The sequence below is a fragment of the Erinaceus europaeus genome, chromosome 7 (genome assembly GCF_950295315.1).
Source record: "Erinaceus europaeus chromosome 7, mEriEur2.1, whole genome shotgun sequence".
Lineage (NCBI taxonomy): Eukaryota > Metazoa > Chordata > Mammalia > Eulipotyphla > Erinaceidae > Erinaceus > Erinaceus europaeus.
This window is the reverse complement of record NC_080168.1, coordinates 88159191-88187141: the sequence shown is the minus strand read 5'-3', so window position 1 is coordinate 88187141 and position 27951 is coordinate 88159191. Positions and strand designations below refer to the sequence as shown.

The following is a 27951-nucleotide window of genomic DNA, read 5'->3' as shown; positions in this document are numbered from 1 at the left end:
TATGCATACATGCATTTTTAAATGATTCCCTCCTATGGCATTTATAAAAGCAAAATTCCTGGAACTTATCGAGGAGCAGATTCAGTTTTCACTTCAAACAAAATACTGGCATTTTCTACCACAGTGTTGTTTTAAAAGTTAAATGAACAAGTTTCCATTAAAATAAATATAATATCGTGGTCCGGGAGGTAGCACAGTGGATAGAGAACAGGATTCTCATGCCTGAGGTCCAGAGTTCAATCCCCAGGAGCACATGTACCACATGTTTGGTTTGGTTCTTTCTCTTTCATCCTATCTTTCTCATTTATAAATAAAATCTTTAAAAAAATAACTATAATATCTAACATACTATAAATTTTTGGTAAGTGGTGCCTCATATTAATTCTTCAAGCCAGCAGGGTCCAATATCTCCAGTATAACTTCATGATGTATATATTTAAATCAGTGTAACAGATTCAATATCCAAGCAGCTTCAGTCTAGGATTGTGTCAAATCCTACCCTATTTCAAAACCTACTTAGTTCAAAAACCTGAATAACCCCAAACTCTCCGGATACTACTAAGGAAAACTTCTGTACCATAAATTAAATTATTAAAGAAATCAGATACAATGCATTTTCTCTAAATTGTGTCTATGCTGTAAATTCACACATACTGGGAGGATGCCACAGCGGCTTACCTGGCTGTGCTACAAAAATTGCTATTGTGAATATGAAGGAAGCAGAAGCTTCTCCATGTGCAAAGTAAATAACAGGCTTATTCCAATGTAGGCCAGTCCATATAACCTCTCTCCCTTCAAGGTTGCTAAGGACCAAAGAATCCCCCGAGGACACTGAACTAATGAATTATTGGAGGACCCGGTCCTCTCATAGCTGCCTAGCTTAATGCAGCATCTTCCAAGAACCTAATAGTCACATTAGGTAAGGACTCACTGAATATGGGGAAAAGTTCACTTTGCACATCTGCTGTTACTTCTGGACCATCAAGTGTTTACAGTGTTTCTATATTTCCTAAGTAATGGTAAAAGAAAACCTGAATTTTAATTCCACTGTATTGTCTTATTTGAAAGCAGCAAATGTAGTGTTTAAGTCTGGAACATAAAGATTTGTAGGCAAACGGTAACACCAGGCTTCGTTTATGTTCGCTCATCCTGAAACCCTAGTGGGTCTTCTTTATCCACTGGCTTATTCCAATCTGACATCGCTGGCCCCTGTCACTGCTGTCACCACTTCCCTTATGCTTAACAGCATCAGGAAAGGGCTATAGATTGGAGGACACACAGCTTATTTTTTGGGGGTTGGGGTGTTGAAGACCTCCCCGTGTAGGGTCAGGGCTCCAGAGGCTGCAGACTCAGGAGGTTGAGATCTGGTGAGGTCGGGGTGATGGGGCAGGTGGGCAGGGGGGCCGGGGAAGTGCTGGAAGGCTGGGTGCACGGAACCCGAGGTGAACAGTAGAAGGCTCAGTGAATGCAGAATAATAATGTCCCAAAAGAAAAAGATTAAAAGAAGAAAGGAAGAAGGGGGGGAGGTGACATTCCAGGAGAGGAAATTCTGAATGGAGGAGTGAAGCATGGGGGCAAGGACACGTCAGACAGCTCGCAGAGCAGGGGATGCCCGGGGGCCACGTCTCCACGACAGCGGCGATCCAGGCTCGCGGCGGCCCCCAACCCTTCTTCTCTCTCACCAGTATCAGGGCTGCAGCCACCAGCGCCACGCCGAGCCCCGCCAGCTGCAGCAGGAGCGGAGCCATCCTCCATGCCCGCCGCCGCCAACCCTATCCCGCACCTACACACACGCGGAAGCGCCGCCGCCACGCCCGCCTACCCCGCGCCCAGAGAGGCCGCGCGGGCTGTGCTCTCTTTGCCCACAGCGCCCCCGCGCGCGGAGGAGGACACGGACTTGTAGCGTGCAGGCGCTGTATTTCGATGGCAGGGTTGTCAAAACCAGCAAAAAAAAAAAAAAAAAAAAAAAAAAAAGGGGCGGCCATTAAATTTAAATTTCAGATAAGCAACGACTAAGTTTTTTTTTTTTTTCCCCAAATCAGCCTTTTGAAATGTCATCCCTAGGCTGGGGATAGGGGACAGCCTAATGGTCATGCAAAAACACGTCATGCCCGAGGCTTTACAGTCGCAGGTTCAATCCGTAGCATCGCTATAAAACAGAACTCAGCAGTGCTTTGGTTTTTCTCCCCCCCCAAAAAAAATTAGTAATAATAAAAAATAATATAATACGAGGACCGGGCACAAAGCGCAAGGACCGGCGGAAGGGTTCTGGTTTGAGCCCCAGGCTCTCCACCTGCAGGGGGGTCGCTACTGCAAGTGTCTTTCTCTCCCCGTCTTCCCCTCCTCTCTCGATTTCTCTGTCCTATCCAACAACAACGACAAGAGCAATAACAGCAATAGCAATAACAGCAAGGGTAACAAAAATGGTCTCCAGGAGCAGTGGATTCGTGGTGCAGGCACCGGGTCCCAGCAATAACCCTGGAGGATAATAATAATAATGATAATGATGATAATAATGCATATGCTAAACAACTCACCCATTAGACGTATGTGATTATTTCAAACATTGTGACAAAGCACACAAACTGCCACTTTTATCAGATTAAGCATCCGATTATATTGACATTACGCTCACATGCTCCACAGGCAGCATCTTTTTTCTTTTTTTAATTAAAAATTTTTTGTTATTGGATAGAGATAGAGAGAAATTGAGAGACAGAGAGGAAGAGAGACACCTGCAGACCTGTTTCACCGCCTGTGAAGCGACTCCCCTGCAGGCGGGGAGCCGGGGGCTTGAACGGGGATCCTTATGCCGGTCCCTGCGCTTTCCGCCACGTGCACTTGACCAGCTGCGCTACCGCCCGACTCCCTGGCATCTCTTTTTCTAAAAGTTCTTCAGGCCACTCCCCAGTCCCTGGTGACAATCAGTAACACTCGCTCTTTCGAGCACACTTAAAGCAAACAAATCACTGTTAGTCTGATAGTTTTAATGGGATGTTCTGTATTTTATCTGGAAGTCGTAAGCTACGAGAGCCTACAAAACAATCTGCACATTTGGAGCCGCTGGCGTATGGGTAGGGAGACACCTGCAAAATGTAACCAGCTGCGGACAAGGAGCGCACGGAAAGTTCAGGGAATCCCCCAGGACTGCAGCAGGGAGCCTTTACCCAGGAGGGGGAAGCCCAGGCCCAGAATTAATTGAGGAAAGAACAGCAGGAACATTAGAATAATGCTCCGATTCGATTTTTTCTTTGTTTGTTTGTTTGTTTTCTGTAAGGTGGGGTTTCTCTTAAATTCGGCAAGACATCCTCTACGAAGAGAGACCTGTCAATTCTCGAGCAGCAGATTCGTCAAGAACACTTCTCAAAGCTCGACGCCTAAAGAGGTTTCGGGCTGTAAGAACTGACTGTGGAAACCTGATGGGGTCGGGTCCCAGCCAATGCCGCATCTTATCCCGGCTTTTCTAGTCTCAGCTACCTGAGGGGGGCGCCGGAATCTGTGTGGAAAGTGCGAGGGCTGAGCGAGAGGTTAAGAGCTGCAGGGTTCGTGGGCTACTGCGCAGGCGCAAGCTTCCGGCGGGAAGATGGCGGCTGGGTTCAAGTGAGTGTGGTTGTGGACGCGAGTTTGTACGCTGGAGCAGGGCGGCTTCCTTTAACTCTTCACTGGGTTTTTTCCCGCACTTTGAAACCATACCATCAGGGTCCCAATTTTGTCTCCGACCGAAGGAGATGAGAGGCGGGAGGACCTGAAGATGACTGTAGGGAAAGGACAAGGGGCTTCCCCTCTGGGAGAAGTAGGGGCGGGGTGAGGACGTCGGGACCCGGCGACAGGTGAAGGCTCTTGGATGGAGGACGTGTGTCTCCAGGAGGCGGGGCTCTGGTCTTTAAAATATTTTTTAAGTTATATTTATTAATGAGAGAGAGGGGAAAAAAAACCCAGAGCACCACTCCGGCACCTGGGATTCCTTGGGGACCTTATGCTTGAGGCTCCAACTGCTGGATCCTCTGCACCACCTCCTCCTGGGTCGCCATCTTTTTAAAATATATATATATTTTCCCTTTTGTTGCCCTTGTTTTTTTTTATTATTGTTTTGTTATTGATGTCGTTGTTGTTGGATAGGACAGAGGGAAATGGAGAGAGGAGAGGAGGGGAAGACAAGAGGGGGAAAGACACCTGCAGACCTGCTTCACCGCCTATGAAGCGACTCCCCTGCAGGTGCGGAGCCCAAGTTCGAACCGGGATCCTTACGCGGGTCCTTGTGCTTCGCACCACCTGCGCTTAACCCGCTGCGCTACTGCCTGGCTCACCCCCCCCCCCCCTTTTAAAGTGTTACTTCGGAACCACATACACGGTATTCTCACTTTTCCTCCCGTCACTTACCTGGTAAAAAGGATTGCGCCTTGTACGGATGGGTTTGCTTAGGCAGGCGTGTGACCCCCTCGCTGAGACTAGATTTTCATTGCTAGAGTTTAGGGCTGCTTGCAATAGGATTGTAGAGAAGTCCACCGCTAAGTTTTCTAATGTTTGCACGAACTCCGCAGTTCGTGATACAGTAGTATGTGTACTTGTTGTAAATTTTTTTTTTTTTTTTGGTATTTATAGGATAGTGACAAAGAAATTGAGAGGAGAGGGGGAGATAGCGAGAAAAGGGCAAAGACACTTGCATCACTGCTTCACCCCTCGTGAAGCTATTCCCCGGCAGGTGGAGACCGAGGGCTTGAACCCGGGTCCTTGCGCACTGTAATGTGTGTGCTCAACCAGGTGAATCACCACCTGGCCCCCTTGTAAAGAATTTCTGGCTAAAGCAGCAAGATCTAGTCTAGTAATAACTAGACTTTCAAACTAAGGAGGAGCCTACACATACCTTCGAAAAGCAGAAGTATACGACTTGTTTTCTTTATGGGGGGGAATTACGATACTGTGGCTATTAAAGTGGCGAACAAATTGAAGAATATGTTAAGTTTCTGTTATAGGAAAGTAAAGATAAAACTTTTTTACGCTAAGAACCCTTCAGAGTGTGTTAATGTCCAAGGGCTCCTGTCTTATAAGAGTTTAAGGTAGAATTAAGGACAGCAGTTGAATGTGATCGTTACATATATTGTTAAGTTCTAGATAGTGACATATGTAATAAGTTAAAAGTCAAAATTATGGGGCACAGCGGGATAAGCACACGTGGCGCAAAGCGCAAGGATGGGCATGCCGGTTTGAGCCCCCGGCTCCCCACCTGCAGGGGAGTCACTTCACAGGCGGTGAAGCAGGTCTGCAGGTGTCTGTCTTTCTCTTCCCCTCACTGCCTTCCCCTCCTCTCTCCATTTCTCTCTGTCCTATCCAACAACAACAACAATCATAACTACAACAATAAAACAACAAGGGCAACAAAGAGAAATATTTTTTAAAAGTCAAAATTATGAAAGAAAAGGCTACAGATTGTGGAGGCTTATGCTGCGGTGCCACCCTTTTAAGATTCTGGACTTATGTTGAGATAGATTAATTTACTTAATATATTTTTAACGTGTTTTAGAACTGTGGAACCTCTGGAGTATTACAGGAGATTTCTGGTGAGTAAAGGTGGTTGTGCCTTTCTGATAACATTATATGCTTCCTTCAAAACAGTGCTCAAGCAATTAAAATAATTTTAACAGTTAATAATTAAAATGAATTAATGTGCTTTTCCTTATGTGTTCGTATAAATATCATTTAGAAAGAGAACTGCCGTCCGGATGGAAGAGAACTTGGTGAATTCAGAACCACAACTGTCAACATAGGTAAAGTTGTCTTGAGTTCTGGAATATTGAAGTTGCTTTAGTCTTAAAAATAGTTTTTGTATTTTTATTATCAGTAAAGAATTAGTAAGTTTTTAAAAAAATTTTTTTTTTATATTTTATTTATTCCCTTTTGTTGCCCTTGTTGTTTTATTGTTGTAGTTATTATTGTTGTTGTCGTTGTTGGATAGGACAGAGAGAAATGGAGAGAGGAGGGGAAGACAGAGAGGAGGAGAGAAAGATAGACACCTGCAGACCTGCTTCACCGCCTGTGAAGTGACTCCCCTGCAGGTGGGGAGCCGGGGTTCGAACCGGGATCCTTATGCCGGTCCTTGTGCTTTGCGCCACCTGCGCTTAACCCGCTGCGCTACAGCCCGACTCCCAGTAAGTTTTTTTTAATATTTATTTTCCCTTTTGTTGCCCTTGTTTTATTGTTGTAGTTATTATTGTTGTCGTCGTTGTTGGATAGGACAGAGAAATGGAGAGAGGAGGGGAAGACAGAGATGGGGAGAGAAAGACAGACACCTGCAGACCTGCTTCACTGCTTGTGAAGAGACTCCCGTGCAGATGGGGAGCCGGGGGCTCAAACCGGCATCCTTACGCAGGTCCTTGCCCTTCGCCAGGTGCGTGCTTAACCTGCTGCGCTACCCGGCATCTCCCAAGGTTTTTTTTTTTTCCTTCTAACTCACTATCCCCTCAGTTGTTTTCAGTTTAAGTAAATTTGGGTTTTTTTGGTTTTATTTTTGCCTCCAAGGTTATCGCTGGGGCTTGGTGCCTGCACTACAAATGCACTGCTCCCGAAGGCCATTTTTTTTCCCATTTTTGTTGCCCTTATTGTTATTGCTTTTTTGTTGTTGTTGTTATATAGGACAGAGAGAAGTAGAGAGGAAGGTGGCGAACTGGGAGCTCTAACTGGGATCCTTATGCCAGTCTTTGTGCTTTCTGCCATGTGCACCTAACCCACTGCACTACCGCCCCCCCCCCCCAATTTGGAAGTGTTTTTATCTCATCCTTCCAAAGCTACAAGATATGGTTTTATTGGGTTGTTGGAAAATCATGACGTTTTTTTGCATAGAGAGATATAGAAAAAATACATGACTTTTTCCAATAACCCAGTATTTTAGACCAACAAACCTCTGGGATTTTCCAGTTTTATCTATTTGACTTTACTAGGTTTTATTTAGCCTTTGAGCCACCAAGTGTTTCAGCCAAATTCTACCATGTGTGAGATCCTGAATGGTTCTGTGTTCAGCAAATTTCACCTGTAGAGCAGTCTGTATAAAAATGATTAATTCAAATCCAAGGGCAGGTGACTAGTTCTTCAGTACATTAACTTTAAATGGTGAAATTTAAAAGGAATCTAGATAGGAACATATTTTCATTAGCAACTAAGATGTAGTAAAGACGAAATCTAATGTAGAAAATGAAAACACTGAATTCTTGTTTATATTTTTAGGTTCAATTAGTACTGCAGATGGCTCTGCGTTAGTGAAGCTGGGAAATACTACAGTGATTTGTGGAATTAAAGCGGTAGGTTATAAATATGTTTTACTGAAATAAATTACCAAATTCATATTTTAGGCTACTGAAAAATTAGAACGAAGAGTTGAATAGTAATTAATTTTTTTATTTTCCCTTTTGTTGCCCGTTTTTTATTGTTGTTGTAGTTATTATTGTTATTGATGTCATCATTATTAGGACAGAGAGAAATGGAGAGAGGAGGGGAAGACAGGGGGAGAGAAAGAGAGATGCCTGCAGACCTGCTTCACCGCTTGTGAAGCGACTCCCTGTGTAGGTGGGGAGCCGAGGGCTCGAACCCAGATCCTCATGCCAGTCCTAGCGCTTTGCACCACGGGTGCTTAACCCGCTGCGCTACGGCCCGACTGCCAGTAATTAATTTTGTTTTTGACACCTGCAGACCTTTTTCACCACCTGTGAATCGACTCCCCTGCAGGTGGGGAGCCAGGGGCTCTAACTGGAATCCTTACCGGTCCTTGCGCTTTGTGCCACGTGCGTTTAACCGCTGTGCTACCGCAGACTCCCCAGTAATTAATGTTTTAAAAATATCCCCAGGTAATTTTGCAAAGTAACACTGTATTGTAGCATGCTATCCTATACTGCCTTCTTAACTTGCAGAGCTAATGTGAAGATGGACACCAATTATCCATGGAGCCCTTGGTAGGACTCTGAAAGCTTAGTAGATGCTTAGGTCATAATTAGCAAAGGTGATGTTTACTAGAGATTACCGTAACTGTTAAGTGGTCTTCACAAGTTTATATTACTTCCTTCATATGAAACATTTGCTTACTTCTGCAGGAATTTGCAGTACCACCAACAGATACCCCCACTAAGGGATATGTTGGTAAGTTTTTACAGTTTTAACACATTTAATAATATTTTAATTAAGTGACCCAGGAGGTGGTGCAGTGGCTAAAGCATTGGACTCTCAAGAATGAGATCTTGTGTTTGATCCCTGGCAGCACGTGTCCCAGAGTGATGCTCTGGTTCTTTCTCTCATCAATAAATAAAATCTTTCAAAAGTAATATTATAATGAGGTTTTAGTAGTTGAAGAGTGTAAGATCCAGGAATGATGCAGATATTCCTAAACAGCTGTGAAAAGGCATAACTGCAAGATTGCATTTCATAAATTTGATTAGACTTGTTTGATCAGTTTTTCCTTCCTCACCCCTGATCAATTTTGTGTATATATATTATCATTAACCAAGAAAATAAAACTTTTCAGCAGACAGATGTCATTGCAGACTTTCCTGTTGCATAAGGATTTGTTAATACGAGTGTTTTTTGTTTGTTTTGTTTTTTAACTTTTACAATGTGTTTGTTATGGTGGGAACCAAAATTTGAGTAGGATGATTATCTTCTGTTACAGGTTGAGGTAATTTGAAAGAAATCTAGAAAATCTGTGCAGAATTTAGGAGGACTAAGGCATTCAGTAGGTTCTTTTTCTTGTGTGTAGAAAAAGGTGGAAACTAAATTTTTTTTTTTATCTAAATCTCGGAGACCAAAAGAACATAGTTGAAATATACTACTTTCAGTTGAGAAACTTTCCCACTGGGAGGGAGAAGCCTAATTATGGCAACAGTAACCTTTGCACTGGATAATCCCTTGAATGCTGCCTTAAACTAGAAGGCGAAGTTTAGTTCATAGCTATAGAGTGTTTCTTTCAGTTCCTAATGTGGATCTACCACCTCTGTGTTCATCGAGATTTCGGTCTGGACCTCCTGGAGAAGAAGCCCAAGTGGCTAGCCAGTTCATTGCAGATGTTATTGAAAAGTAAGATAACATAATATATGGCACTCATTAACTTTGGGAGTTATAAATTTGTTTTTTACTTTTGGCTTATTCTTTGTCACTAAATCAAGTTCACAGATAATTCAGAAAGAAGACTTATGCATATCTCCAGGCAAGGTAAGAGGAATTTAATATATATGAGCTTTCTTTAATTCTAAGGTTTTTCTTTCTATTTTATGTGGGAAACTAAACAGCATAACCACTGTAGCCTTAAATATGATTGTCTTGTATTGTTAGATGGAATTCAGTAGAAAGGCAATAAACTGTGTTGTTCTTAAAGAACCAATTAACTTATTGCCTGAAGGGGGGGTACCTTTGAAGCTGATGTAAAACCCTATTATAGAGAATAATAGCGGCCAGGTGGTGGCGCACCTGATGAAGCTACTGTACACACTACAGTCCGCAGAGACCCAAGTTCAAGCCCCTGGTCCCCATCTGCTGGGCAAAAACTTCATGCATGGTGAATAGGGCTGCAGGTGTCACTCTTCCTTTTTCCTTCTCTATCTCCCCCTCCCTGCTCAATACTCAAATAATTTTTTAAAATTTATTCACTTTTGTTGCCCATGTTTTATTGTTGTAATTATTATTGTTGTTATTGATGTCGTCCTTGTTGGATAGGACAGAGAGGAGGGGAAGATGGGGAGAGAAAGATAGACACCTGCAGACCTGCTTCACTGCCTGTGAAGCGACTCCTCTGCAGGTGGGGAGCCAGGGGCTCAAACCGGGATCCTTACGCCAGTCCTTGCGCTTTGCACCACCTGCGCTTAACCTGCCACGCTACCAAACGTATACATTTTTTTTACAAAAAGAATAATGAAGTGGGCGGGGTCGGGAGGTAGTACAGCAGGTTAAGGGCACGTGACGCAAAGCACAAGGATCCCAGTTCAAGCCCCTGGCTCCCCACCTGCAGGGGGTTGCTTCACAAGTGGTGAAGCAGTTTTACAGGTGTCTTATCTTTCTCTGCTCTCTGTCTTCCCCTCCTTTCTCCATTTCTTTCTGTCCTATCCAACAGTAATCTCAATGGCAACAATAACAAGGGCAACAAAATGGGAAAAAATGGCCTCCAGGAGCAGTGTATTCATAGTGTAGGCACTAAGCCCCAGCAATAACCCTGGAGGCAAAAAAAAAATGAAGCCATATATTACTTATAGCAGATTATTAATTTCTAATCACTTCTGTTTAAGATGAATTTGCATGGTAAATTTGAAGCTTAGAACAAGGCTGGTTAGAAACTCGACTAAAGGGGGCTGGAGAGACAGCACAGTGATAATGCAAATGACTATGCCTGTGGTTCTGAAGTCCCAGGTTCTCTCCACAGCATGACCATAGGCCAGAGCTGGTGTCTCTCTCTCTCTCTAAAATATTTAAAAAAAAACTAGAAAGTTTTTCCTATTTTATACTGATTTGTTAGCATTGTGATATCTTAAGTATTTTATGTTAGTAGGTTTTGTGGGAAAGTGTTTCACCTGAGACTTGTTAAGTAAAAGTATTTTCCTTATTTACTAACTTAGCAACAAGAGTGGAAATTCATTCTGCATCTAAATTTCCATTGAAGGAGCTGTTATTGTCACTTGTCAGTCTGCTAAGCCACATTTTAGCAAGCCTACTTTTTAAAAAAATTTTTAAATATATTTATTTTATTTATTCCCTTTTGTTGCCCTTGTTTTATTGTTGTAGTTATTGTTGTTGTCGTTGTTGCATAGGACAGAGAGAAATGGAGAGAGGGAGGGGAAGACAGAGAGGAGGAAAGAAAGATAGACACCTGCAGACCTGCTTCACCGCCTGTGAAGCGACTCCCCTGCAGGTGGGGAGCCGGGGTTCGAACCGGGATCCTTATGCTGGTCCTTGTGCTTTGCGCCACCTGCGCTTAGCCCACTGCACTACAGCCCGACTCCCCCCCCCTTTTTTTTTTTATCAAGTTATTTATCTAAGCAAGAGTTCTCTGACTCATATAAATTAAATACCATGTTCTACCCAGTAGGAGGTTTTAAGTTTTATGTATACTCTTATTTCAGCTTGCTTGGGTTCTATACTGTGATCTCATTTGCCTTGACTATGATGGAAACATTTTGGATGCCTGCACATTTGCCTTGTTAGCAGCTTTAAAAAACGGTAAGGAACTTAATTAAAAGACAACATTCCTGCATATTGTTCAGGATGTTCTGTTTTGTGATACCCATACTTTTAAAAGGTTTTTACCAAGATTAATCTACTCATTTACTTGTGCTTTACTTAAATGTACTTTATACATTTGCCTTTTTGTAGTACAGTTACCTGAAGTTACTATAAATGAAGAGACTGCTTTAGCAGAAGTTAATTTAAAGAAGAAAAGTTATTTGAATATTAGAACTCATCCAGTTGCAACTTCCTTTGCCGTGTTTGATGAGTAAGTTTATAAAACATCTATTTAAGGTAATGGATTATTTTTTTAGCTAACTTCAGGAAGTGGCTAAGACATCAGATACATTCTAATGTGTCATGGTTTATACTTGTCATCTCTGGATCTTTTTTAATACTTGCCCTTGTTTTGTTGGTTATTGTTATCGATGTTATTGTTGTTGGATAGGACATAGGGAAATGGAAAGAGGAGAGAAGACAGGGGGAGAGAAAGACAGAGACACCTGTAGATCTGCTTGTGAAGCAACCCCCCTGCAGGTGGAGAGCCAGGGGCTCAAACTGGGACCCTTCCACCAGTCCTTGCGCTTTGCACCACCTGCGCTTAACCCACTGTGCTACTGCTTCTTTTTGTTTTTTTTTTGCCACCAGGTTTATCGCTGGATTTCAGTGCCTGCATAGCTATACCTTACCTGGTGCTTTTTTTTTTTTTCTCCATAAACCATGCTCAGTTCTGGTTTATGGAGGTGTGGGGTATTGAATTTGAGACCTGGGAGACTCAGGCATGAGTCTCTTTGCATAACCATTAATGCTATCTCCCCCCACCAGGCTATTTTTCTCACCCTTCTAATAGAGACAGAAATAGACACCTACAACACTGCTTCACCATAGGTTGGATACTAGGTTCTTGCACATGGTAATATACATACAACTAGGTGTGCCACTATCCGACCCTTACATTTACTTTTAAAAAAGAGATCAGGCATTTAAACCCCACTGTGCATTGTATAATTTTTGCCTTACAGTGGCCTTGTCCAGTGTGGTACCTCTGGCCCCTTTGTTATTAATCCCACTTTCAAAAGCATTTTGATTTTGATTAGTTCTGTGCTCTGTACCTATCTCTTGGCTTGCTTATACCTGTGATGTTAATTTTTCAGTTATTTACTAGTTACCTTGATCTGTCTTCAGCATTTGCCAAGGCCATTCACATATTCATAAACCGAAGGATGAGTCTTACAGGTCATTTCTGTCAGGTGTTGACAACATTTTTTAGTTTTCTGTCAGCTCTAGATTTTTTGATCTAATATAAATATTAGATCAAATTAAAATGCAGATAGTAAGATTAGTACTTTTCTGAAATGTGTTTCAAGGATTGACAATTTACACATTTTATTTTTCCTTAACTAGCACTCTGCTCATAGTTGACCCCACTGGAGAGGAGGAACATCTAGCAACTGGAACCTTAACAATAGTAATGGATGAAGCAGGCAAGCTATGCTGTCTTCACAAACCAGGCATGTTCTTCCATTTCAGTCCCAAACATAGATGAAAATTCAGTCTGAATTTTGACTAGGGAATGTGGGAATGTCTTACTCTTTATAAAGTATGTCTCTTTTAATTTCATCTCATATTGTTTTTAATATTGTATCTCACTAATCCTTAAACTTAGGCTGTTCATCAGAATCACTGGGAGGCTTTGTTAATATGTAATTTGATACCACACACCTAGTTTTGTTTTATAACATGGCATGACATAAATCTTTTACAATAAATATTACTGAGCTGTTAAAAAGTGTTGACACCTTTAAATAATATTTTTTCAGGTGGAAGTGGACTGACTGGAGCTAAACTTCAGGATTGTATGAGCCGAGCAGTTACACGACACAAAGAAGTAAAAAAACTGATGGATGAAGTAATCAAGAGTATAAAACCCAAATAAACAGCCACATTTTCAAAACAATTGTAAAAATTTTATTTGTTACACTGTGCACAAACCTTTTATACTAAATAAATATCAAACTACATTCTTCTGAAAGAGGTTTCTAGTATTTCTTGGATCACTTCCATATGTATTATGTACAGTGAGAAACATTTTTTATTAAGAATGACTTGGGCAAACCAATCCTACTGTTTCTTAAACCGTTTCTTTGTATTTAAAAAGTACAGGGTTGTGCTTCTGTATAAAGTTTACGCATCTAGCATTGTAAAATACTGACATCTTAAAAAAAATAGTAGAAATAATTCTTTTGATTCAATGCTCTTTTTTTTCTTTTTAAAGAGGAAAAAAAAACTGATGCAAGACTCAGAATTTTGGAGTGGTGGGTGTGCCTCTCTTCATTTTACTTTTTGGCTGGCTGCCTGTATGCCGACGCCGATGTAGCTGAGCTGTTTGTGCTGCTGCTGCTGCCGCTGCCATAGCCATTTGATGCTGCAAGAATCGCAACTGCTGTAAAAGGAAGGGGGGAAAGTCACGGCATGGTAAATGTAGGCAGGTTTGGGAAGGTGCTTTTCCTGAGAGTGATGGAAATAACAAAATTGAAAGGGAGAAAGCACCAAGGTAACAAAAAGAAACTATTTCACAGCGAGACAACGCACAGTCAAACAGCACCAGTGGCACAGAAGCCTGCTGAGGGCTTTGAGACAGTTATTGGTAAACTTTATTGTAAGTATTTCCGTTACTTTGCCCTGCCAGTCTATATTGCAGTAACTCAGCAACTTCAGTTACCATTTGTTGTATGTTATTTAAAGCAATATAATACTAAGTTGACAGATATAAAAGTGTTGGCACATAGTCAACTATAGTGTGCTGACTTCCTAAAATAAAGTAATAACATAGGCCTAAAACTTGTATGACAATTACTAAAAAGGAATACTGGTATACTTCTTCCCTGTCTCTGTGGTACATCAAAAAGTTTTAACCATGGCACTTACAACTGTAGTTCAAAATACACTGAAAACTAGACAGATGTATGTTAATGTGCCACCAGCACTTCGTAAAAAAATTTGTAAGAAAAAGAATATGGCTTATTATACAAAATTGTGTTCAGTGCTCCAAATCAACTGGCTAAAATGTCAGGCAGTAAAATCTGCGAAGTGGTTCACCAATTACTGTGTATAGTCTTAAAAACAGTAAAATAAGATATTTTTAGGTACATTTGGAGCAAGCATCTTAAAATGTAATTAATTAGAGTGAAGTTGCTGGATTACTTGTATCTGCTGCTGCTGCTGTTGAAAGGCAGAAGAGAGCTGGAATCTCTGCTGAGGAAGGCTTTGCTCAGGTCTGTTCTCGGCAGAGCCAAGCTGAGACAACACTACAGAGAGGAGAAGGGGAAAGCAGGCCAGTCAAATAGTTTGAAGGCTACTAGGGTTAGAAAAGGACAACACAGAAAATGAAATAATAGAAAAGTTATCAGTATGATTAATCCTAAGTATCAAAACACAGACATTTCAGAATAATTATATAGTCTCCTGCTACTCAAGGGTAGTGCTAATTACAGAACTTCCTGGATATGAAAGGAAGTATTTTAGTGCTAAAGTACTGTTCCCCTCTCTTCAGTCTCAATTGATAGCTGATACTAGTACTGTTTTGTCCAGAAGACTTTCTTACACAATGTGAAACAAAGTACATTGTTTTAAAATATAAGCAGTTAAGTAGGAAAGGGGAGCAGGGCAGAAGAAATTCAAACTACTATAAGGACAAAAATCGGTGGACAGACAAGTGCTTTTTAACAGAAGATGTTGCAATGAATATCAGACTAACAACCAAGGTGAGCTGAGACTGCATTCTTCCTTTTAATGCTGACTGGAGCCAGAGTAGTCAGTTCAACCCTCATGTGCTACAGAGGAGAAAATTTCTAAGATCTAAACAGTTTGAGTGGATCTTCTCTAGTTTAAAATTTAGAGCCAGAATAGGCTGATTTTTCTTCAGTGTTTCTATTAAATTGTACTGATACCTCAGGAAATTTATAACTTGAGTGATAAAGGTTTATAATTACAAATTTCCATTTGGAAAATGAAATTCACTCTAAATTAAAACTTTATGTAAGACCACAGAGTATCTTAAAGGACTTCTTAATCCAGACACTGGAATTGTATAAGGTTCTAAAGGCATCACAGTGAATTGTAGGACAGGTGGTAGCGTATCTGGTTAAGTGCACATTACAGTTAATTCTCAGAGAGACCATTCAATTCTAAATTCCTACCCCAACTTTGTACATTTGTTTACTGCTTTAAATTTGAAGTTACAGTTACTGTCTCCAGTTAGAAAAGATGATCTTCACTAAGGGTAAATCTTTGGTTGACTATTACAGAAAGTGGAGAATACCGGTGTGTATAATGTTTTCACCATTTTATGCAATCACAACTTTTTGAATTGTCAAAGTGGTTTACTTTTTGAACTGTCAAAGTTAGATTGTTGACCATCAGGATTTAATTCATGCCAACTACAAGCTAGTCTAGAAAAATGTAATCTCAACTCAGAAAAACCAACACCAACAACTCTTGTATAAAACTACTGTAATAGATCAGAGCACTTTTAGCTAGACAGCTGTTGATGAGCAGATCTAAAAGTGCCATCAATTAATTGACATAGGTCACATATTAAATATAATTTTTTCCCTAGTTACTGACCACAAGAGGATAGAAATAATTAAAATGCTAAATTCAGCATGTGAAATTATGAGGATACCAACCAGCTGCCTGTGACTGCATAAAGCTTCCTACTCCAGCAAGGTTAATAACAGCAGCATGCTGAGTAGATAAGGCCTGTTCTTGACTGGTTGAACCTTGTTCAGAACCCTGGATAAAAGAAAAAAAAAGATATATGACTTGTGAAAAAAAAATTGAGTTGGTGAGAAAAACTTCTGTATAAGAGAAGTTAATGCATCACATCAAATTGATGGGGTTTACAATCAACAATATTTATAAACCTTTCCCATACTTGGGAGCTACACTCTTCCCTGATCCAGCTTTCTGGTCCTCCTTCCAGCCATGACATCACCTCCCCAGACAATAGCTAGGATCCACCTATATATCAGATTTCAGGTTCAGGCAAAAAAAACAAACAAAAACAAACCCAGAACACTCTAGTATAGACACAGGCCCTTTGGAATGTAACTAAAATATGCCTACTAGCTATCTACAAAATGGAGACCCCCCCCAACTCATCTGCACTATTCCTGCCTTTAGTTTCATGATTAATCAACAATTTGTTTGGCCTTGTATGTTAACTCTCTTTTCAACCACCAGGTTCCAGATGCCAACCAGACTTCCCTGGACAGACAACCCCACCAATGTGTCATGGAGCTCTGCTTCCTCAGACCCCTTCCCCACTAGGGAAAGAGACAGGCAGGGAGTATGGATCAACCTGTCAACGCCCATGTTCAGTGGGAAAGCAATTACAGAAGCCAGACCTTCAACCTTCTGCATCCCACAATGACCTTGGGTCCATATTTCCAGAGGGTTAAATAGGAAAGCTATCAGGGGAGGGGATGGGATATGGAGTTCTGGTGGTGGGAATTGTGTGGAGTTGTGACCCTCTTATCCTATGGTTTAGTCAATGTTTCCTTTTTATAAATAAAACATTTTTTTAAAAAGTTAATGTTAGATGATCTTGTAGCTAGAATAAAATTAAGGGAAGGATTTCAAAGGTATACAGAACCAACAGGAATAAAATTAAAAAAAAAATTTCTCAGAACTGATTCTGTATTTTACTATTTTCATGCCCCCCCCTTCTTTTTATACTATGACTCCTACAAGGCTTCAAATACATCTTTTAACAGCTTGGTACACTTTGCAACATAGTACTGGGATTTCTAGTGGATGCAGCAAATCAAGCAAAGAAAATAAATGCATATAGATTGTAGTTTTATTTATTTTTAAACAGAACACTGCTCAATTTTGGCTTACAGTGGTACAGGGATTGAACTTGTGGCCTTTAAATGTGCCGCAGGCATCAAAGTCTTTTTGCATAACCTTCATGCTATCTCCCCAGCCCCAAGACATAAAGGCTGGAAAGGAAAACCTTTGTTTGCAAGTAATACAACTATATAAAAAGAAAATTCCAAATAATCTGTAAACCAAAAGGGTTGGAGAGACAGTATAATGTTTATGCCAATGACTTTCATACTTAAGACTATGAACACTACAGGTTCAATCCCCAGCACCACCACAAACTAGAGCAGAGCTGTGTCCTGATAAAACAAATAAAAAACAAGTGTTCTTAGCACTAGTAAATGAGCTCTGTAAGACAGAGGATTACAAGATGAACAGTTTAAAGACTAATTCTGTATTCTGACAAGGACTATGTGGGAAACTAAAATAAAACCATTTATTACCTACTCAAACCAACTGAGGTCTGTATGCTAGAAACCAGCTATTTTGGTCTAGAGACACTAATATATTTATAAAATACTCTATCTAGCAACATCATCATACTTATTTCTTTCTTTTTTAAATACTTTATTTTAATGAGAGAGGTATATATAGATACAGAGAGGCATAAACAGAGTACTACTTAGCTCTGGTTTATGGTGGTGCTGTGGCTTGAACCTTGAAGCCTCAGGCAGGAGAGTGTTTACATATCCATTATGTTAATCTGCCCTGCCCCATTTTCAATGTTTACAGAGGCTCTGAAACTGAAAATTAAAGCTCTTAACTATGCTTGGCATTTTTTTTTTTTTTAATTGGGAGTCTATCATGAAAGGTAAATAAATAAAGGTTAAAAAAAAAAAAAAAACAAATACCTGCTCCACTGGCTGCTGAGGACTTGAAGTCACGGGTTGCTGAGGTGGTTGTGATGTGAACGGAGAAAGTTGCTGCTGCTGCTGCTGCTGTAATGTGTTGAAAATAAGTGGGCCACCTGGGAGCTATTAAGAGTTTAGACAAGAATGGATTATTCGGCTTCACATAATTTAAATTTTTTGGTCTTGGAAAAAGGCATAAAACCAATTTTAAGTACTATTACTTTAGGCTCACAACTATGCAGCTAGCTTTTTCAATAGCAACCTTTTTACTTCAATGTATTAGTTAGCTAACTATATAAATAGATGTGTTGACTTTAATGAACCCATGTCAATGCAAAATAGCACTACAAAGTCTAAGAGAAGCTGGTGGGAATTAAAGGTATATGTAAAAAAGGTGATGTTTCAAAAATATGCTGTTGCTTTTTAAAACTCAGAAATGCATAGATTAGTATTATAACATAGTGAAGAATTTAATATACATACAAATTGAGAGGGAAGAGGGGAGGCAAGAAGAAGGAAACACTTGTAGCACTGCTTCATTGTGAAGTGTCTGCAAGTGGGGACAGGGTCTTGAACCAGGGTCCTTGTGCATGGCGTGCTCTACCAGGCATACCACCCGTCAAAGTACTTTTTCATCTTTAAAAAAAATTTTTTTTTTTTTTACTTATTTATTCCCTTGTCCTTGTTTTATTGTTGTAGTTATTATTGATGTCATTGTTGGATAGGACAGAGAGAAATGGAGGGGAAGACAGAGAGGGGGAGAGAAAGATAAGACACCTGCAGACCTACTTCACTGCTTGTGAAGTGACTCCCCTGCAGGTGGGGAGCTGGGGGCTCGAACCGGGATCCTTTTGCCAGTCCTTGCGCTTTGCGCCACCTGTGCTTAACCTGCTGTGCTACCGCCCAACTCCCCACTTTTTCATCTTTAAGTTTAGTTAACCAGCTGGGCAAGTCAGCAGTACTTCTTCCTTAAGACTGTCAATGCACACATTTAGATTCTGTTAATTAACTGTTTAACTATTTCCAACTTTTGTTTTTCAAAATTTCTTTATTGGGGGATTAATGGTTTACATTCGACAGTAAATACAATAGTTTATACATGCATAACATTTCTCAGTTTTCTACATAACAATACAACCCCCACTAGGAATTTAATAATTTTAGTTTGTCATTTGAGATTTTTTTTTTTCCTCCAAGGTTATCGTTGGGGCTCAGTACCAGCACTATGAAGATAGTGCTCCTGGTGTCCAGTTTTTTTTTTTTTTTTTACTGGATAGGACAGAAATTGAGGAGAGGGAGAGAGATAGAGAGGGAGACACCTGCAGAGCTGCTTCACCGATTGTGGGGAACCAGGGGCTCGAACTGGGATCCTTGCACTTTGCACCATGTGAGCTTAATCCAGCGCACCACTGCCTAGCCCCTTGAGCTTTCAATGATAATCTTTCCCTCTATCCATTTTTGAGTCTGAAAACAATAAAAAAACCCACTGATATCTCACTATGTTACTTTTAAAAAATATGGTAATTCTAATTTATACATTTACTTATTGGATAGAGACAGAGAAATCAAGAGGGAAAGGGAGAGATAGAAAGGTACAGAGACAGCGTTTTTGAAGCTTTCCCCTTTTAGGTGGGGACTGGGAACTTGGGTCCTTGCACACTGTAATGTGTGCACTTAAGCAGGTGCACCACCACCCGGCCCTGGTAATTCTATTTTTAATGGGGGAAATGTTGGCTTCTTGTTTTTTTCCCCACCAGGATTATTACTGGGGCTCTGTGCTTGCACTGCAACTGAACCATTCCTGGCAGTCCTTTTTTTTTTTTTTTTTTAGTACAAGAAAAGGAAGAGAGGGAGGAAGAGAAATACGGGGGGGGGGGGGAGGCGGGAGAGAGGGAGAGGGAGAGAATTGCAGCACTGCTCAACTGTTTTCAAACTACAGGTGGGGACTGGGGCCTTGAACCGGGGTCCTTGTGTATGGTAGCTATCCCAGCCCTAGGGAAATGTTTTATGAGAAATACTTCATGAGACCAGTTGTTGGGACATGGGTACAATTTCACATGTTCCCAAAATATGTGCCAACACACCTCATACACCATCAAAGTTCCATTTTCTGCTACAATAGGTACATCTGAGCTCCCTTTGATGCTTTCCCCTGCCCCATAGTGTTAATGAGGGGTTTTAAAGATGCAAAAGAGTATATTTAATACCCATATTTGGTTTGTATTTACTGGCTGCTATTTTGAATATTTTGAATCCCAGTTAACTCAAATAAGAATTCTCAGAGATATCCAGAAAATTCCATACCCAAAATGAAAAGTATTCTTTTTTTTGCTTCCAGGGTTATTGCTGGGGCTCAGTGCCTGCATCACAAATCCACTGTTCTTGGAGGCTTTTTTTTTCCCCTTGTTGTCCTCTTTTTTTTAAAAAAAATCATTGTTGTGATTATTATTGTTGTTGTTATATATTGCTGATATTAAATAGGACAGAGAGAAAAAGAGAGAGGAGGGGAAAACAAAGACAAGACACATGCAGACCTGCTTCACCACTTGTGAAGTGAACCCCCTGCAGGTGGGGAACTGGGGACTTGAACTGGGATCCTTGTGCCAGTCCTTGCACTTTGTGCCATGTGTGCTTAACCCACTGCGCTACTGCCCGACCCCCGCCTTTAAGATTTTTTTTTTTTTAAATCTGTATTTATTTATTGGATAGAGACAGCCAGAAATCAAAAGGGAAGGGGATGATAGGAATGGAGAGAGACAAAGAGACACCTGCAGCCCTGCTTCACCACTTGCAAAGTTTTCCCCTTGCAGTTGGGGACCAGGGGCTCGAATCTGGGTCCTTGTGCACTGTAACATGTGCGCTCAACCTGGCATGCCACCACCTGGTCCCCAAAAGCATTCTTTCTAAATGCATCAGGGAACAAATAAATGGCATCCCCATTTTATTCTAAAGGAATTTAAGAGTACTCTGATGCTTCTAAGAGAAAAATCCCAAGCAAATATCAACTACAAAACTTAGTTGGGACAGTTAAGGAATTTTACTATTCTTAGTATTAAGAATAATTCTTGAGAAAAACTACAACAGGGGGCTGGGTGGTGGCACACCTGGTAGAGGGCAAAAATTACAATACACTAAACCCTAGGGCCCCATCAGCAGGGGGAAAGTTCATGGAGTGGTGAAGCAGTGTTGTAGGGTTCTTTCTCTCTTATCTACCCTTTCCCTATCAATTTTCCTGTCTCTACCCAACAAATATATACATACCCTGGGTGGCAATTAAATATTACAATGGCAGTATACAGAGAAAAAAAAATTCATGTGCTCTACAATGTCAAGGACCCAGGTTCAAGCCCCTAGTCCTCACCTACAGAGGGGAGCTTCAGGAGCAGTGAAGCAGTTCTGCAGGTGTCCCTCTACTCTCTCCCTCTCTGTCTCCTCCCCTCTTGATTTCTGTCTCTATCCAATAAATAAATAAACATGCTTGATTAGAAAATTAATGTGCTATGTGGTTTGTCCTACTGTAAGTAGACTGCTCTCTGGGAAATGTTATGCATGTACAAACTATTGCATTTTACTGCCAACTAGAAACCATTAATCCCCTAATAAATTAGGAAAAAAAAAAAAAGTAGATTGCTCTCAGTTACAGGCTGAAAATACTGACATTATGTGTACTGTTTAACAAATATTAACAAGTGAATAATTCTGGATCTAAGTATTTCCCAATAGCCCCAGATCTACCATTTTGTACTTCCAGATTTTTTTTTTTTCCCTCCAGGGATATTGCTGGGCTCGGTGCCTGCATCATGAATCCACTGCTCCTGGAGGCCATTTTTTCCCCTTTTTGTTGCCCTAGTTATTGCAGCCTCGTTGCGGTTATTATTGCCATTGTTGACGTTGTTTTTGTTGTTGGATAGGACAGAGAGAAATGGAGAGAGGAGGGGAAGACAGAGAGAGGGGGAGAGAAAGACAGACACCTGCAGACCTGCTTCACCGCCCATGAAGCGCCTCCCCTGCAGGCGGGGAGCCGGGGGCTCGAACCCGGATCCTCACGCCAGTCCCTGCGCTTTGCACCACGTGCGCTTAACCCACTGCGCCACCGCCCGACCCCCTATACTTCCAGATTTTTATTCCCATCTATCTTTTGCTGAATGTTCTCCAGATATTCCCACCCATTTTCCAAACTACTGGCTTATTATAGGACTCCATTCCTAAATTTACAAACAAAACAAAACCTAGCATCAGCACTCAATACCTCTTTTATGTGCTGACACTATAAATGTGTTAAGGAAAGTCTCATCATTAGACACACACTGTGATCTAACAGACACTGATTTTAAGTTCCTGGAACTGGGTTGAGAAATCATATTCTCCTCAGGAAAAATCTGCTATAAGCAATGATGTATACAAAACATGGTGTTGAATGAATACTTAGAGGCATATCTAATGCTTCTATTGTAAGCAGGCTCTTTTCTTGGTATTGGAAGAGCTTTACTTGAGTCAAACTAGGTGCGGAACATAGGATTACCAATTCTTTCTCCCTCTTCACTTGTTCATACAAAGGGACCATTCATAACCGTACCCTTAAAAAAGATTCTGAACAGACCCCAAGGTTTCAAGTGTGGACATAAATAAAAATACAAGAATATAAACTTTAACCAAAAACAGTGCTTCAGGCTTACCTGCAGTAGGTTTAAGGGCCTGAGATTTGAAGTGTTTTTTAAACCAAATGGAACACCTGTTAAGTAAAAGTAATGGTTATTATATGGCATTAAAATGGAAGTATTTTCTCTTTGGATGTGCTTACTTTTCTATACCTAAAGAATATTGAAGAAGCAAAAAACACTCATTAATATTTATCAAGAATGAGATCTTATTCAAAGTACAGTACAAGATGTACAACAAGCACATTTCAGAAACTGAGGCTTCATTACCACGAAGACTTGTGACTTGGTTGAAAGAAATATCTAGAAGCATGAAAGCACTGGGACTACGATAAAATGGAAGGTATGAGCATCTATTCACTTTTCTCAGTATACTCGTAATGTCTATGAATCGCTGTGATTCGTGTTATTTTCTTAAGTGCTAATATCAATAATACTAAAGAATGTTGAATTTTATACATGGAAATCAAAATTGAAGTCAGAAAACATTAATGATATTAATTCTGAATTCATTCCTCCAAATCTGTGATATAACAAAGACCTTGACATAGTGGACACACTGTTGAATGTAAAACATTAATCCCCCAATAAAGAAATAATAAAAAAAAAATAGTGGACAGTAGTCAGTAAGTTTTGCAGATTATATTGTTCCTCTTCATTGTTTTTTTTTGCTTAAAATATAAAACCATTCTTGCAGCTAAGACTCAGTAGCTAGAGTGTAGAACTTGCATGCCTGAAGTCCCACTTCAGTCTCTAGTACAGCATATGCCAGAGAGACATGACATTTTAGTCTCTCTTAAAATAAATCTTGAAAGGGACTCGCTGGTGGTGATATAACCGGTATGGTTAGTTACCATGCACAAGGGCCAGGATTCAAGTTCCCTGATCCCACCTGCAGTGGAGAAACTTTTTATCAGTGGCGAAGTAATGCTGCCACCCAACCAACCTGCCTGTCTGTCTGTCTGTCTGTCTGTCTGTCTATCTATCTATCTATCTATCTATCTATCTATCTTCCCCTTCAAAGAATAAGGGCCAGGCAGTGTCAAACCTGGTTAAGTGCACACATTACAGTGTGCAAGGACTCAGGTTCAAGCCCCTGGTCCCCACCTGCAGGTGGACAGCTTCACAAGCGGTAAAGCAGTGCTACAGGTGTCTCTCTCTCCCTCATCCTTCTCAATTTCTTTCGGTCTCCACTAAATAATTAATAAAAAGAAAAGAAAAAAAGGTATCTGTTAAAAAAATATATAAGATTTTTTTTTAGGCTAGGGAGATAGCATGTTTATCCAAAAAGGCTTTCATGCCTGATGTACGAAGGGTCCGGCCCCCAGTACCATCATCAGCCCAGAGCTGCTCAAATCAATAATAATAAAAAAAAATTGAAAACCAACAAAACATATCCATTTGAACACCAATTAAAAATGTATATAGTCTAGGCTGGGAGATGGCTCACCCGGCAGAGGGTTCACTTCACCATATGCAAGGACCCGGATTTTAGGCCCTTTGGTCACCAAATGGGAACATTTCACGGGGAAGGTTCATGAGCATTGTAGTAGTGCTCTTGTCCTGTAGTCCCTGATTCCCATTCTCTATCTTACAAGGAAAAGAAAAAAAGAAAAAAGGCCTCTAGAAGTGGAGAAATTGTACAGATGTGGAACCACAGTGATTAACACTGGTGGAAAACAAAAGTATCTAGTTCTATAAGCAGTTATTAAAAAACAGATGTGGCAGGAAACAGGGTTCAAATCCAGGCAGTTTAGCTCCCAAACCAAGGCTTTCAGCTGCTTTTACTTTTCCAGAACAATGTACTTTTACCCAGAGTAAAGCTACTGTGGCAACACAAAGACTACCAAAGTTAAATTTTATTATAATATTCAGAGGGCAGTGATAAATTTCTTACAGCTACAAGCTGATTGGTTTTCTTCGCTAAATGCTAATTTAAAAAATCAGAACTTCAATGGCTTTTAAAATGAAATAACTGTGACATAATATTATTTAAGGATGTGAAATGTCTTTATTGGTATCCTCAAAATGACACAACAGTCTGTGCTAAGAAATGACCAGTCTCTCTCACCTGCTTGAGAAGTTGCCTGCATTGTACCAGGCAATGCATTTGGTAGTAGGCCCCCTGAGGGGAGAAGGCCACTCAAGTTTATTCCAGCAGGAGTTATGGCACCAGTGTTACAGCCCAGCATAGGGTTTGAACCACTCATCAAAGTTTGAGCTCCACTGCAAAAGAAGACAGAGCACTAGACATCCGGTTGAAAATGAAAAACTAGTCACATAGTATTTCCTCAGACTAGAAAACAAACTACAAGGGGGTGTGCTGTGGTGCAACTGGTAGAGAGCACTCATTATCATGTGTTAAGAGTGTGGGTTCAAGTCCCCAGCCACCAAAGGCAGAGAGTGAGTGAGTGAGTGTCCCCTTCAACTCTTCCCTCAATTTATCTATTTAAAAAGAAAGAAAAGCTACTAAACCCAAACCTACATAATTAGACATTTGTCTGCAGTTTTGAGGATCAGTTTCATTTTTCTGAGGCAGTTAGCTAAAGTTAGGTACTGTCTATTTACTTGAGGTTTTAAAATATAACATAAAATAGTAAAGCACTAAGGGATTAAAAGATAAAAACAGCCAACAGGAGAATCCAAACTGCTGTCAATGTGTGAGAGCATGTAATAAGATATGTGATATCTAAAACTAAAACATACTTGTGAGAGCTGCTATCCATATCTCAATGATTTTGTTTCACTAAAATGCAATTTATCCTTCCGAGATCAGATGAGATCCGGCGTGTTCAGGGTGCTATGGCCATAGACACAATTTATCCTAAACTTTTAAGTAACCTAATTTAGACTATCAAGATTAAAAAAATATATATATATTTACATATCACATATATGTAAATATATATATATATCAACATTCATGCAAACTTACCAAACAGAGCCCACTACATTGATGAAGTTAAGTCCAGCAGAGTTTGCCATGACTTGGGTGGCTGTGGTTCCTGTTGTTATTGATGTTACCATGGTGGAAAGAGGAATGGTCGTTACAGGCATTGCCTGGCTCAGAGACCTTTGCTGCTGAGCAAACTGAGTTAACAAAGTGGGCTGAGGGGTGAAGCCTGAATCTTGGGGAGTAGGGGTGGCTGAAGGGGTAATAGGAGTTGAGCTCTGAGCATCAGGAGGGTGTGGGGTCGATGAAGGGGTTGGTGTAGGAGTAGATGACTTAGGAGTTCCAGATCCTGCTCATTGAGAAAAATAAAAATTGCTAGTTTGTTATAAATGGCCAGTCCTCTTTAAAATAAGGTTAATGGAATCTTACTTAGCACTGACAATTTGCTCCAGTTTTTTTTTTTTTTTAAAGCAGTTAACTGCAAGTGTTAATTTCTACACGATACACGAGTGTAGCAACACTCAATTACAATTAAGGATGCAGTATATCACCTAAAAATTCCATTAAAAGATGCTATTATGGCAACGGTAAAAATAGACAATCATATTCTTTCACAATACCCACTTAAAAAGTTAGTTTCCTACATGCTACCTTTGGCCTATAGAGTTTAAAAAATTCAAATTAATTTTTTTTGTTATTTATTATTTCACTATTTTAGGTCATCATTTAAAATATTTCTTATATTCTCTAACAGTCTGAGATAAAACTCTGAACATATTTAATTACATATGGTTAACAATCATATTTGGCACCTAACTGTACATATTTAATTCCTAACACATCAAGTTTATCCTGACAAACAAGTTTACAAAAACACAGCAATAAAGCAAATATTTGATAGATAATACTGCATCTTTAACAGTAACTGTGTACTTCTGTTTTAAAGGAGAATGTATAGAAAATTTGTAGTGAATGAAGTATGCACAGTTTATCAACTTTAAAAAAAAGACAAAAATAAAAAAACAAAAAAAAAAAAATAAAAAAATAAAACCAAAAGCTCTTGAGGTGTTTTCTTTTTTAGCTTTCATGTCCTGCAGAAAGAAAGGAAAGAAATGTGAATGTCCAGAAGCTGTCACTCAACCCTTACTTAAAGTAACAACTGTGTGCAGATTAACATAATCCATACCCACAACATAAGAAGTATGAATAAGACTTTCAGAAAATTTATAAATTTTTTTTCTTTGTGCAAAACAAGAAGGCAGAAAAATTACACCTTTTGAGCTATCAAGATGAAGATGCTTATACCTAATGTGGAAACTATTCTATCTCTGTGCAGTGTATTAAAGCTTTCAGCACAGACTAATTACCTCTTAAAAAAAAAAAAAAGCCTAAAAATACTGGGAAGTTTTTTTTTTTCTTGCAACTCAGTAGCTAGATGTCTCAGATATGTATTAATATAATAAAATTCTTCAAAATGCAGGTTAGAATTTTGGTATAACTATTCTTGATGTTAAAAAAAAGCAGTAAAAATTCCATTTTAGTAGGGGGTTGAACTGTTATATGGGAAACAGAAATGTTACACATGTACAAACTATTATATTTTATTGTTGACTGTAAAACATTAATTCCCCCCAATAAAGAAAAAAAATTACATTTTGGTAGTGTTTATGATTATCACCACAATTCACTGACAATAACATAAAAATGTGCTTGCTTCTGAAAAAGTTACTTATGGTGTATTGCATCACTGCCTTGGGACTTGCTGACTCTGGACACATTAAAAAAAAAGAGAGGACTGCAGCAACAACTGCTATGACAGTTTTGTTCATATCATCTGCATAGTTTACAGAGATGTAAAATGCTCCTAGAATACTCTAGAGTAAAAAATACTTTGGAATCTTACTGTTGTGTGTAACTACCCAATTAGACTCATTTCTCAGGAGATGTGAAGGTTGCAAGTCTATAAGAAAGGTCTACGAAAGTGCATACATACAGAAAAACATACAATTACAGTAAACACATGGTACATACAAGCAACAAAATATTTGCCTAAATTTTCTTCAGACTTATACATTTTGAATACATAATACATTTAGACTTCACTATTGTGCTGGTAAAAAAATAAATGCCTAAAATGAACACTAATGCAAAAACCATATTAACAATTAATGAAAACTTTATGACTCACTTTGTGATGAGCTGGCAGGTGACAAGGCAGCTGGAGAAAGCATGCCAACTTGATTAAGATCCACAGATGACTTCCTAGAAAGGCTTGGTGGCTTAGAAACAGGAGGAGGAGTTGGAGATTTAAGAAAGCTGCTGGCCTGTTGTGGTGTAAAATAGTTACCTAGAAGAAAATCATACAAGTTATTTCCTAGATTTACAATAGAAAATTTAGTGACCCGTGTATGAGTAAAAGTTCATCAACAGGTTACAGTATGGTGTTTGAAAGAATATCATAGAATGAAAT

The 27951-nt window shown here is 39.9% G+C and overlaps 3 protein-coding genes across 15 annotated transcripts in view; 1 reads left to right on the top strand and 2 right to left on the bottom strand.

Moving 5' to 3' along the window:
• ALG5 (ALG5 dolichyl-phosphate beta-glucosyltransferase) overlaps window positions 1-1839 on the bottom strand; it is a 42291-nt gene extending 40452 nt beyond the window's left edge. Inside the window, exon 1 of the mRNA XM_060194920.1 lies at window positions 1683-1839. Coding sequence (XP_060050903.1) covers window positions 1683-1748 — 66 coding nt within the window. The 5' untranslated portion in view covers window positions 1749-1839. The remainder of the gene's footprint in view (window positions 1-1682) is intronic.
• A 1699-nt stretch (window positions 1840-3538) lies between these two features.
• On the top strand, window positions 3539-13222 carry EXOSC8 (exosome component 8). The gene is made up of 11 exons (XM_007526528.2): window positions 3539-3600; window positions 5522-5558; window positions 5702-5765; window positions 7219-7292; window positions 8079-8124; window positions 8949-9054; window positions 9144-9189; window positions 11088-11184; window positions 11338-11458; window positions 12595-12701; window positions 13011-13222. Exons 1-11 carry the CDS (start codon window positions 3584-3586, stop codon window positions 13124-13126), a joined length of 831 nt encoding a protein of 276 aa, XP_007526590.1. The 5' UTR covers window positions 3539-3583; the 3' UTR covers window positions 13127-13222.
• The window catches only part of SUPT20H (SPT20 homolog, SAGA complex component), a 46563-nt gene continuing 31747 nt past the window's right edge, over window positions 13136-27951 (bottom strand). For 3 of the 13 annotated variants that reach the window (XM_016189735.2, XM_060194911.1, XM_060194912.1), the window contains exons 18-25: window positions 27670-27828; window positions 25524-25830; window positions 24660-24814; window positions 22607-22662; window positions 17931-18053; window positions 15879-15984; window positions 14395-14498; window positions 13136-13633 (exon numbers count right to left, since the gene is read on the bottom strand). In XM_016189735.2, the coding sequence (XP_016045221.2) occupies window positions 13490-13633; window positions 14395-14498; window positions 15879-15984; window positions 17931-18053; window positions 22607-22662; window positions 24660-24814; window positions 25524-25830; window positions 27670-27828 (1154 nt within the window). In that variant the 3' untranslated portion in view covers window positions 13136-13489. Of the gene's footprint in view, window positions 13634-14394; window positions 14499-15878; window positions 15985-17930; window positions 18054-22606; window positions 22663-24659; window positions 24815-25523; window positions 25831-27669; window positions 27829-27951 lie in introns of those variants that run through there. The other 10 variants (XM_060194914.1, XM_060194918.1, XM_060194913.1 and 7 more) reach the window with 7 other exon arrangements.